Consider the following 12869-nt stretch of genomic DNA (forward strand, 5'->3'; position numbering starts at 1 on the left):
AAACTCTGAAGCACGTACAAACTCCAAAACACGTACTTTATATATTATTGTGTTGTGGTTTGCAGTGTTTTGTGTTGTTTCACTTTACATTTGTTTAAAACAAAAAAGGTGAAAATTTAAATAGTTAAAAGTTCAAATGTAAATAGTTGGTTTATGTATTTTATAATTTATTTATTAGATTTTATGTGGAGTGAATAAATAAAAGTATACTTACTGTGGCCCCTAGAGACAAAAAACGTACTTTATATATTACGGTGTTGTGGTTTGCAGTGTTTTGTGTTGTTTCACTTTAAATTTGTTTAAAACAAAAAACTGTATATGTAAATAGTTAAAAGTTCAAATGTAAATAGTTGGTTTATGTATTTTATAATCTATTTATTAGATTTTATGTGGAGTGAATAAATAAAAGTATACTAGATACAAAGCACGTACAAACTCCAAAGCACGTGAAACCTGCAAAACACAACGGAAGTGCTCTAGGATCCTAGTGGCTACACAAGCCAGGAAGTACCAAGGACCAGATTTGGTGTGTGGCAGTAACAGGTAAATGAACTTTTTTTTTTTTTAATTATTTGAATATATAGGAGTGTTTGTGTATAAATACACAAACCATACACATATGCTTTCAATTGTGTAATTTAAGTGATCTAGGTAGCTCTGTTTTGGAAGTTCAGTTAATGCTAGCAATGTGTTTTGGAATTTGTACGTGCTTTTTTCTCTAGGGGCCGCCGTAAACATACTTTTATTTATTCACACTACATAAAATGTAATAAATAAATTATAAAATACAAAAACCAACTATTTACAATTCAACTTTTAACTATTTAAATTTTCAACTTTTTCCTTTTAAAGAAATTTAAAGTGAAACAACACAAAACACTGCAAACCACAATACAATAAAATATAAATTGAAATGTGCAAAACAAAAAGAATATGCACATTCTCTGTCATATAGGCCAGGGATGATTTTGGGGTAGAGTGTTTTCTTGCTTGGAATTGCATACATAGGATTGACTGCATGAATAAACTTTCTGAATCCTTTATCATCTGGAACTGAAAATAATTGTGGATGATTACTATGCCTTTCTAATGTGATGATGTTGTCTCTTATTGTTGTCCTTGGCTCTCTTTCACTCTGTGCTTTGTCTCTAGGGGCCACTGTATATGTTTATATATAAAAATATACAAATAAAACCACATTTTTTTACATTAGTAATTCTATAATTTTATATTGTTGGTGATAATAAATTAACTGAAGGCAAGGCAAGTTTATTTATATAGCACAATTCAACAACAAGGTGATTCAAAGGGCTTTACAGAGACATTAGAAACAAAAACAAATAAAAAGCATGATTTAAAATTAAGCAAGAAAACAACCTAAAAAGCCGGTTGGGAGCCAAAAGAGCTGGTTCGGCTCGGCTCACTAAAAAGAGCTGGAATTCCCATCACTAGAACAAAATGCTCAGTTTTGCTGGGAGAATGATTAGAACTTTCATCTCCAAGATGAATTCTTTCAACATGAGCACTGATACCCGTTGCTTCACTGATTCAGAGGAGGACACTAAAACTTTAGATAGTCAAAGTGTCCAAAAGATCAACTGGATCAAGGACATGAAAGACCCATGATAGGCTCCCAGGATAGCTTAAATACTGCAAATTTGAAAACTGTGGAATTTGCCATCAAAAAGGCTGTTGAAGAGTTTTTACCAATTTTGGATCAACCTAAGGATCCTCAGTATAACAAGGTGCAATCAGAAACAACTGAAGAAAGTGAGCTCTTGCAAAGCAGCTCACTCATTCAGTTGAGGCAGAGATTGAAAATGCTGCAGAGAGTGGCAAAGTTATCACTCCTACATCATTTCAAGAGAAATTTTAAGCAGTCGTTAGAAAACAACTCGGGTAAGATCAAAATATTCTTTGTGAAGCAATTTGGAAAAGCAACAATTCTTCGCATTGCCAAAAACACCAGGGCTAAATTTCTGAGAAAGGGTAAAGTTGAAAGCAGTGAATTGCTCGAGCAGCTTGTTAATGATACCCAGGTGCTCACAGACATGCTCAACAAATATGCTTCTCAGGGCATGGCATCTGAAACTCTACCTGATCTTTTCAGAAGAACATACATAAAAAGAAAGACCAAAGTTTTCTTGGCACTCATGAGATGGTGGTTATAAACCCAGGCTGAGAGACATGGTCTGAGCGTAATGCTTGCAATACTTGGCACACAGACAACAACAGAACCACAGACAACAGCATCCCAGTTGCATCTTCCCATTCAAAACCGGACCCTTTTGCACTAGAAGATCCGGTACGTAAAGCTTACATTCAAATAACCATTCACAAATTATTTAGCCGCATAGCTAAGAAATTAAACATGAAGTGCATTTGTGTATGCTCACAGAACATCCAAAATTGGCTTCTGAAAGAAGTATGAGGCGAACTCCAGGCTAAAAAAAACTTACAGCCCCAAAACCCATAAATAGGACAGGAACTGTGTTTGAAATAGCAAACTTGGAACTTACATTTTTCACGCTTTCAACGTGAAAGTCCATTTAAGACACGTTCAACTCAAAACCTAACAAATAATCATTTAACCCAGCCTAATATACAAATATTATAAATTGAAAAAGAATTCCTAAATACAGAGAACATTAAGGAACTGACAGCAGCTCGTGTTTGTCCTGTCATCAAATCTTTTTTTGAAAACATGACAGCCGAACAGTGGCGTTCCATTAAATCAGGAAACCCCGACATAGCCACTAAGACTCTTCTGCCAGAGGCCATTATAGAGATCATTGAAACTGCGTCGAAACACTTTCAAATGATCGCCCAGAATGCCAACATTGACGTGTCGGAGGAGACTGTTTTGGACAACATGGGTACCATACTTCCAGAGCCTTTGGCAGAAACTTTGAAAACAGATGATCAGGGCCACAAGGATAGCACTGAAAACTCAGAGCAGCTGTTTGCTGAGGTTGTGCTGAGTGTTCAATCTGCACAGTCTGCTGACACCAAAACAAGCTTCACTTCAGGAAGTGAGCACATCATTCCTCCAAAACATCTAAACAAAATTATCAGTTTTGGTGGGAGAATAATTAAAGCTTTCATCTCCATGATGAAGTCTGTCGGCATGAGCAGTGACACTGTTGGCTTCACTGATTCACTAATTTACTTTATGACTTAAATAAACAGAAATTATCAGTAAATTAAACAAAATGCCATTTTTACTGTGTAAGAAAATGAAAATGATATTGTAAATTGTGGAAAATATAAACTTTTCGGTTATCAACAGCTTCATGGTAACTTTACAGAAAAACAAACATTTTCCTTTATTTTTCAGGGCATGGGCTGCAGTCTGAAGTGGATTAATCCTGCCTTTTTACATCTCTATTTAATATTCAGTATGTTGATGTGCATGTTGGATATTCTGTTATTGAACTGTGCTTTTATATTGCTATGTAAATGTGATTAGCACTGTTGTCCCTTACCAACTTACAAGAAAAAATCAATATAATCAACGTTTGCAGGCTTATGTGGCCTTATAATGATAGAGCCAAGTCCAACTTAATTGTTTATGTATTTTAAAATTTCACAATCACCGTACAAATATGAGTGTACAGGAAAGCAGTAAAATATCTGGAATTTAGGTGTCACGTCCGGTGTGGCAGACATGTGGAGTTGTAGAAAGGACCCAAAAGGTGGCAGCTCTGGTGCAGGTGAGTATTTATTTACAGGAGTGGGTACAAACAGCAATGGTGGGTGAACATAAAACCGGAAACCTAAACTGGGTAAAACTAACAAAACAAACCAGAAATGAAGATGCAGGGAGGTCCGGGGAAATACATACGGAGAGACGCAGGGAGACCGAGGGGAAACAACACAGACGAACCAGCAACGACTAAGAAGACAAGACTTAAAAACACTCAGAGAGCACAGGGAGATCACACACAGGTGGGGGACACAGCTGGGAGTGGTTAACTAGGGAGGCAAACTGAAAACACTCACATAAGACGCAGACCTTCAAAATAAAACAGGAAACACATACACGCAATGACACGACACAAAAACTTCACGCAGACTGGGGAACACATAGGAACATGAAAACAAAACCCAGAATAATAATAACTACTAAAACATAAACACGGAGTCACAAACTCCGGATCATGACATTAGGCAAGGTTAAACCATTGAAAAGCTCAGTATACTCCTACTATACACAGTTTATGTAAGATGGTGAAATATTGTTTTTTTCCCCAAAATTACCAAGAAATACCTAAATTTACTTACAATGTAATAATTTCTTCATTCGCATATAAAACATGAATTTATGCATAACTTAAAATCACTTACACAGTACTTCACATGACTTCCAGAATAGTCTCTCCTTACCTGTAAAACATCTGAAGTCATGTACTTACTAAAATTACTTATTTACTACCGAAGATGACTTACACATTACATACTTGAGTGCATACTAAGTTAAGTACTTGTGCAGTACATAATTTGCTTACAGTATAACTATTTCTAGTGTGCCTAGCTTTAATTATTTGTAGGTATTTAATTGTAACTGTAAATAACATACATGGAAATTACATTTAATTATGTTCTTAGTCACGTGTATTATAATGTATTACTAAAAAGTGCTTATTTTAAGCAAATTTCCCACTTGTGGGACTAATAAAGGTTTATCTTATAAACTTAGCCACAAACTGTCTTGTGTTCCAGCCTAACCTCAGCCGACCTGTCTCACTGTTGGATTTCTCTTTCTAACATAGCCATGTTATTTATTTTCCAAGTAAGTAAATAAGTAAAACTTTATTTATAAAGCACCTTTCAAGATATAAAATTACAGAGTGCTTAATAAGTACGTCGTAGGAGCCAACAATGCATAAAAAAACAAAATAAGAGAAATTAATAAAAAGCTGATTTTAAAAGATGTTTTTAACTGGCTTTTAATAAGACCTTACCAGAGGCAGGTGAACCAATGCACTGTAAGACACTTTCGAACAAAGGTGTAGTTAAAATGTCCAGAGAGCAAGAAAAGGCTGTCATTGTACCAAAAAGCTTCGTTACTGTTGCAAAACTGCCTAAGATAACAGGCCGAGCTGATGTGACAACCGTCTGCACAGATGCTGAGGAAGAGATATTATTTCTTACATTTCTGACCTTAAAACAAAAAATGAAAGAAAATATATATACAACATGAAGAGTCTTTAGATAACGTGCAGATAACATCAGTCTACCCAGTGTCATAAAAACATTTTCACAGTTCTGCCCTTTTACTTTATTAGTTTATTCTGTGGCCATAAGGTTTGAAAACAGCCTCTGGAATCTTATATCCTCTTTCCAAAATGCTCCAGTATCAGAGGAAACAAAACAAAAGCTCAAGAACAAAAATGTGGAACTAAAAATTTATTTTGGTTACCGCTCGATCTGTTTTCATGTTTCATGTTAGGTGGGACTTGTGGTCCTCCTACAAAAACTGTGTGTGTCAGAAACAATCAGTTTACCGATCTGTTTGCTGCATTACTGATTTCACAGATGTAAATATACGCACTGAAATATAATGAAATGAGGCTCTCTAGCATTCTGTACTGAGAATCATTATCGTCGCAGCATCAACATACGCGCACACATGCAGGATAAAACTTCACGTTTCCACACATTCAAACCTTCCTGCTCCTGTTTGAAATATGTTGCTTACTTGCGATGATTTTACATCTCAACATTTGTTTTTGAGTGACACAAATAAGAAGATGAGGCAACATTTCCTTAAGTTTATTCAGAGATCTAGCATCAACGCTTGTAAACTTTAAAAAAACTGCAGCAAATAGAAATCTGCCTCTCTCCACTTTGTTTTACCAGATCTCCTACACCTGAATGCCAAACCCAAATGGTGTTAATGTCATGGTCCTGGGCCATGTTGGCCCAGTATTCTTAGTTTTCATGTATTTTTGTATTTTGTTCCTTATTTAGGCCATGTTTCCTGAGTTGCCCTGGTGTGTTGTTCCCTAAGTGTTTTCCCTTCGTGACTCTTACCCCCTGTGTGCCCCTCTGTGTAGTCATGAGCCCTCGTCTCTCTTTGTGTTTATTCTATGTTTTCCCCAGCCCGTTATGTCTGTGTTTTCCCCGTGCTCTCTCTCCTCCTGTCTGAACCTCTGTACTTCCTGTTTTACTTTGCCCGTCTCCCGCCAGTGTGTTGTTCACTCCTGCCGTGTCTTGTTATGATTATCAGTGTCACCTGTGTTCCCCGTGTGCTCCCACTTCCCTCGTTAACCCTCTGTGTATTTATGTCTGCGTCTCCCTCAGTTCTGTGTCGCGTTCTCCCTCATGCTGCGTGGATTTCCCTGTATCTCTCTGCGAGCGTTAGTTTACTTTTCCCAGTTTAGTTTTGTATTTCCTACGTTCTGCCGTTCCAGCATTAAAGCTGTGATTTTTTGAGTTCATCCCCGTGTCTGTGAGTTTTGCATTTTGGGTCCTCCTCCTGCCTGCCACACAGCGATCCATGACAGTTAACCTATGGAGTGAAAATGCAGATCCTCATGCATCAACCCAGCACCTCAGCCTACCGAGCAGAATGTGATAGCCAACAGTATCAAAAGCTGAGGCAAGGGCCAACATGAGCAGCACAGAACAGTAACACTTATCACTCTGCATCAAAATGTTTCTTGATACTCTCAGACTTCTTTCTTAAATAAATGTGTCTTGACTAATGTACTCATAGTAAACTGGTATATTCACTCAGAAACGTTTCTGGAGCTCTGTGTGAAAGTTTGGGCGACGAGTTTAAGGAAGTGAAAGATGAAATTTACAGACACAGCAAGCTGTTAATATGAGATAAAGTTCAGCACTGGTTTGAGTAGAGGAAGTAAAAGCTCACATACAGATTTAATGAAAGCTAAAGTAACTTAAGAATTTCCATATAGTATTGGTTCTTGTGTCAGTTTTACCTCTTGTTAAATGATGTGGAAAAGCTGTTGTGGTGAGCAGAGCTACTCAATCTTTTAGTGTTACTTTAGTCTAAATAGACTGGAATCAGCCGTTATGGACTGTATTCATACCGCACAGCAGTCATGACCTCTGTGTTGAACTTGCAGCCATGGTTGAGGTGTGTTTGCGGTTCAGGACAGCACAATGAGACATCACATGCTCCTCTTCATGATAGATTCCTCCATGTAGACAATTACGGCACAGTGAACTGAACCGGATTACTGACACATTATCAATTACTCAAATATTCTAAAAACAGGTCCATTGCCTTTGTATTGGTGTTTTTTTTAAGTATTTGAGCAGTGAGTTTCTGTCACACTGTGCTGTGTGGATTGTTGATTAACTTTAGCAGAGCCAAATATAGGATGCAGGAGAGGCACGAAACTCAAAGGAAGCTTTCAAAGCTGATAGTCCAGGAAGCAAACAAAGTCCAAAATGCCCAAAACACACAGGAATAATATCAGAGTCCAAATACCAGAAGTCGCAAGGGATGCAAATACAGGACGCACAGAGCGAGGAAACTCACAGCTGCAAAAATATCACGACAAAGGAAGACTGAGAAAATATATACAAGAAAAAGACAGTTAACATAAGAAGAAGAAGTTTATTTGTGTAGCAGTTTTGAAAACACACAGTTATAAAATGCTTCACAGTTTGGACAAAAAAACACATTACAATAAGTATTACATATTATACATGCAAACTCAGAGACGTAGGCAGTGTCTAAACTATAGGAACAGCTGCAGATGACTAATTAAATATTAACTAGAGCAAAGATAAACAATAAACCCAACCCAAAGATAATTTATCTTTTGTGTGTGTGTGTGTGTGTGGGAGGGGGGGGGGGGGGGGGGGTGAATAAGCCTCTGTCATAACCAGGTTCAGGGAGGGGTGAAAATGAAATGTCCCTAAATGCCAGAAACTGCGTTTTTTGTCCCTGGTCAACCCCATTAGATTAAAATGTCCAAATTCACAGCATTAAAAAGCGTGTTTGCAGCCTGCTGTTCACAGTTTTAGACTTCATATATGGTTTTCCACTTCATTACAACTGTACCGATTTTTTTTCAACTCCCTTTGTCCTGGACACACAGAAAATGTGACCTCCCTGTGACTTCACATTTGCTGCTATCTGTCTAATCTTGCAACACTGAAAGGAGGGGAAAGGAGGGGACAGGGACACTCGGGAGAGTTTCTGTTTACAGAAATGAAACTTAACTGAAAGTAAACTGAAAGTTACAGAGCTGAAGTGGAGCCTGCTCAGACTCAGAGAGGAAGCAGAGAGATAAACACATCCACACAGCGAGGACACTCACACGCTTCACTGCAGGGACGCTCAGTGTCAGGCATAAAGATGAAGCTGCTTCTTGTTCCCTTTCTGATGGTTATTATGGAGGTGATTGGTGGACCAACTCCATCTGAACAACCAGATTCATGGCCAAGAACAACAGGTACACACACAGAAAAGAATGTGGTTAAATGCAAATATTATTACCAAAATTGCAGCAGTGAAAATATTTCTTAATTAAAATCATGCGCATGCAGTAAAGACAAAGGACTATAACAATGGTCCTTTGTCTTTATTAACAATATTTAAAGAGGCCCATGTGATATGCAGTCAGATTTGCTGTTGCTTTTATTTTGTGTAGATTGCAGCTGAAGGGTCTGACTCCTACGCTGCTTTTCCAAACTCTGCAAACCACAAGTATGGCTGCAGCCGGAGAGCCAAGTGCTCTGGTGGAATAATGCTCTGAGCTGTATGTTGGGGCCCAATCATTCAGGACATACAGTAATGTGAAAAAGTGTTGGCTCCCTTCCTGAAAAAGCTGCTCGATATTAAGGATGTTTAAGGATATATCTCTGCAGTTAAAGTGAATTCGTCTTGTCACAGTAGTGAAAATCTGATATCTTTGTGTCACTGAGTTCTCATCAGCGAGGACTGGAGCTCCACACGTACCTCTTTATTTATGCAGCTTCTAAAAACAGAAGATAACCTTTGCTCCACTGTAAAGCCCAGCTGCAGAGCACTGACTGTTTGCTTTGCAGCACACCTACCTGTTGTGCTCACACACTCTGTCCCCTCCTGCCCTGCACCTCAGGTGAGAGAGGTTAATTAGCAGATGCACACCAGGTGCTCTGCGCCACCTTTCCATCTTACAGTTGCATCTAAAACCGCACATCCGTCCAGTCTCAAACAGGCTGGAGTCACATTCCTGGCTTTAATTATTGCTCTAGTCCACCTTCATCCTGGATGATGGACTGTTCATAAAAGCACTTATATTAATGAGTAAAAAGAAATTTTCATATCATGTTGACCACTTGTGTTTCTGTCTCCAGGAAGTTCTGCACTAGATCTAAGAGGGAAGATGTTCACTTTGTCTCGTAATTATGGAGGTGTAACCTTCTACCCGCCCTATTATGATTCTGTCTCGCCTTCTACCACTGATTACCCAACCAGAAGACACAAAACCCGTTCCTGGATCCCCACCACACCTCCCACCACCAGTCCCTGGGGCTCCACTCGTTACTCCCCCCTTTCTACTCCTTCCTGGACCACCAACCGTCGCTGGACCTATCCCTGGACAACAGAGAGTCCAACTAGAGGTGAGTACAGTCCAACATAGGTACAAAAATGTGGTAAATCAAGTGTATGTTGTATTTATTACAAATTTGTTATAAATTTGTATGCATGTGTTCAGATGAGATTCAACTATAGAAGCTGTTAAGTTTTTGCTCTTCTTTGGTAAATTTGTGATCCTGCTCTCCTCCTGTAGGTGTGTCCGTGTGTCTGCGTTACATGGCTGACAATTTACAGTCCGGCTTCCCGCTTTTCACCCTCAGTCCAAACAGATCCCCTCTGAGTTTGGAGGCAAACCCTAACTCATATGGCCTGACATTTAGCGGTTACTACAACTATGTGTACCTGCGGCCCCTCATCAAGTTCTGGCCAAACATCGGATCGGACTTCTGGACCAGTGTGTGCCTCACTGTGGACACCAGGAAGGGTGTGGTACAGATGTTCAGCGGCTCAAACATGAGCATCAGGAAGGTGCTGCCGTCTCAGGTGAGAACAGGGTTGAAATCGGCTTGTAGGCAGATATAGCAGACTACACTTATGGATTGTTTCCATCCACTTTCTTAAACATTTTGAATGTTTAAGTTATTGCTTCATGTGTTTCTGTTTTATGTGTTTTTCCCTCCTTCTGTAAGAAAAACTGTACATCTGTAAACCGCTTGAGTAGATGTACTGAGTTATGTTTTGTTACTGGGTCTGTTGGAGGTGCTCATTTTAATTTCTGTAGCTTCACACTGTTGCAAATCACCTCAGTGCAAACTGGGAATCATCAAAGATGACAACAGATAGAAAAGGAGAACCAAAGAAAGAACAAATGCAAAGAAACAAATTGTTAAAATGATGAGACGATGAATCCTTCATTGCAGATATAAATGCTTAGACTCTAAAAGAATACAGGCACCTTACTTATTTTTATGTAATCATCTTTAATTTCTCTCATTGTCTCTATTATGTCTGTCTCCTGTGTGTGTGTTCAGTATGTGTGGTCAGGTGAGCCTGTGATTGATTTCCCAGGTTTTGATGGTCAGCTGACAGACATCCAGATGTGGGACTATCCACTCCGCTATAAAGAAATCTTCTACTACATGAACAGAGGTTATTATGGGTAAGATCCTGTGTGTGTGTGTGTCTGTGTGTGTGCACGCACATCGACTTACGCTGAACTCAGAGAGTACTCTAACAGGGAATCCATTTATAAACATATTCAAACTTAGGGCGTAATGACACTCGATTACCTGTACCTTGCCCAAGCAAGTTTGGTGTCCAAAGTCCAGTTCATTGGTCCAGCATGATTGTTGTGTACCTTTCCCAGGTGTATTGTGTCCCTGGAGAGGTGGGCACAGTGCATTTGTGATAGATAACAAACTGCAAATGGTTTAACAGTAATAAGTCTTTATCAAATCAGCCAATGCTGCAGTGGCTCTTCGTGGTGTGGATTTATACTTGTCTGCTGATGTGTCTTTGAGTGAAACTCGAGCACCATTTATGTTGGACTTCCTTTTATGCTTGTGTAATAACAATAACTAATAATGCTCCTGTGTTTTTTAGGTCTTACAGCGGCTCCGTCCTCTCCTGGTCCTACATCAGATACTCTCTCAGAGGAAGAGTAGTCATGGAGGACTCCTATGGTATGCAGGCCAAAGAGCCAATCAGGAAAGTGGGGCGAAAGCACGGACCAAAGAAAGACAAGCTGAAGTTTTTCAGCGTGGAGAAGGATGGAATGAGTGAGGACCAAAAGACCCAGGTGTTATAAGACGTAACAGGGGCATCAGCACAAAAAGAAAAGCAAAAAGAGTGATTCTTTCCTTCTTTAACACTGATCATATGAAATTAAAAGTATGAGGCTTTTGCTCCATGTCTTTCTGTTCATTCTCCAAAAGCTAAACTTCCTCTAAAGTAACCAACAGCAAAGAGTCCAGCTCAGCGACTTAAATTAGTGGAAGTGAGGCCTCACTCAGCGCACTGAGTTAGCACTGCAGTGTCCACGTGCCACGAGCTACAGGTATTATGAAGGAGTCGTCTATCCATAAAGACCAAATGGTATTCACACAAGGCTGTAAACACGTGTTCATCATACTGACTGGAAATTGGCAACCACCAGGGATGAGAAGTATGCAGCTGGTTTGGGTACACTGTCCAAGGAGTTGAACTGCATGTACTCAATACTGTATACAAGCACTCCATTTGAGACACAGATTTAATTAATGCCATCTCAAAGCTAATTCTTTTCATTTGTATCCACTGTGGGGTTTGTTTGTTTTTTTACATCTGTGTTTTGTTAAAGAAAATAATTAAAGAGGTGGTAGACAGAATCTGATTTATTGTGAAATTTATCCATTGAGACACTTGGTATTGTGAAGCTTAAGTCTACAAGAAAATACAAAGAAGGAAATTAATTTTAACAAACTTCAAAAAAAGTTTTACTTTGTTTGAGATTATTAGTTGTATTAACATTTTTAGTGGAAAAACAAATTTGGGGCTGAAACCCATCCCAGTGAGTGATGGGAAACTAGCACTTAAGTTTAATATGCATGCCTTTGACGTTTGGGTGGAAGTATTCAGAGTATTTAGAGAGTACAAAGTCCTCCGAGGAAGACCCGAGCCAGCAGGGGGGTTTACACCCAGGGTCCAGTTGTTCAGAAGGTGCAATCTAAAAAAAATGATCCAGTTTTGGTAGTCCTTTTTGGCCTTCTACTGATCACGTAATCCAGATCGTAATCAAGAGATGGCAGGAAGACAGTTTTAATATGAAGCAGGGTTTTTTGTTGCAGTTTGATTAGGACAAGCTAACAAAGGTACTTAAATGGGTTTAGTGAAAAAAGACTAAAATAAACTCTTCAGCAACAATTAACCCTTTAGTACAAGGCAGATCTTACTCATCTGCATCTGTGTTGGGCCCCTACAGATCATTAAAGACCAAAACGTGACTCTAAAGAAATCCTTGCCCTCGTACAGCACTGGAGAATCTTTGATAGGAGCTCCTCAGAAAACAAGCAAGAGATCCTTTACATTTTAAGAAGTCAGTTTAATGACACAAAACAAAACACACCAGTTAACGTCAGTGACCCCACTGAACGAGACATGTAGCATGAAAAATCCTCTGACCTCATCCAAACAGCAGCCTTTTCAAACATTTAATCAAACAGCGACATGCTGCATGAGTTTTAGCAGCAGCCGTAGGTCATCTGCATCAACCTTTACAAACATTCAAAAACAGCTGCTGGATGAATTTTGTTTCACTGTAATACTGTTTCAGAAGCAAAAACAATGTTGTGAAAAATGCACCACAGGAAGGCCACTCAAACAAGTT

The 12869-nt window shown here is 39.0% G+C and overlaps 1 protein-coding gene across 1 annotated transcript; it reads left to right on the plus strand.

Moving 5' to 3' along the window:
* Positions 1–8229: 8229 nt before the first annotated feature.
* LOC308402291 (uncharacterized protein) lies at positions 8230–11881 on the plus strand. The gene is made up of 5 exons (XM_080890996.1): positions 8230–8435; positions 9322–9588; positions 9759–10048; positions 10537–10664; positions 11108–11881. The coding sequence occupies exons 1-5, from the start codon at positions 8339–8341 to the stop codon at positions 11310–11312; spliced, it is 987 nt and encodes a 328-aa protein (XP_080747122.1). The 5' UTR covers positions 8230–8338; the 3' UTR covers positions 11313–11881.
* The last annotated feature ends 988 nt before the right edge of the window (positions 11882–12869 follow it).

This window comes from Rhamphochromis sp. 'chilingali', assembly GCF_963969265.1.
Source record: "Rhamphochromis sp. 'chilingali' genome assembly, chromosome: 9".
NCBI lineage: Eukaryota > Metazoa > Chordata > Actinopteri > Cichliformes > Cichlidae > Rhamphochromis > Rhamphochromis sp. 'chilingali'.

Excerpts from the sequence above, each read along its gene's own strand:
- LOC308402291 (XM_080890996.1), top strand. The coding sequence starts at position 8,339 with ATGAAGCTGCTTCTTGTTCCCTTTCTGATGGTTATTATGGAGGTGATT. Across the intron at positions 8,436-9,321 it reads TTCATGGCCAAGAACAACAG|GAAGTTCTGCACTAGATCTA; the intron begins GTACACACACAG and ends TTCTGTCTCCAG. Across the intron at positions 10,665-11,107 it reads ATGAACAGAGGTTATTATGG|GTCTTACAGCGGCTCCGTCC; the intron begins GTAAGATCCTGT and ends TGTGTTTTTTAG.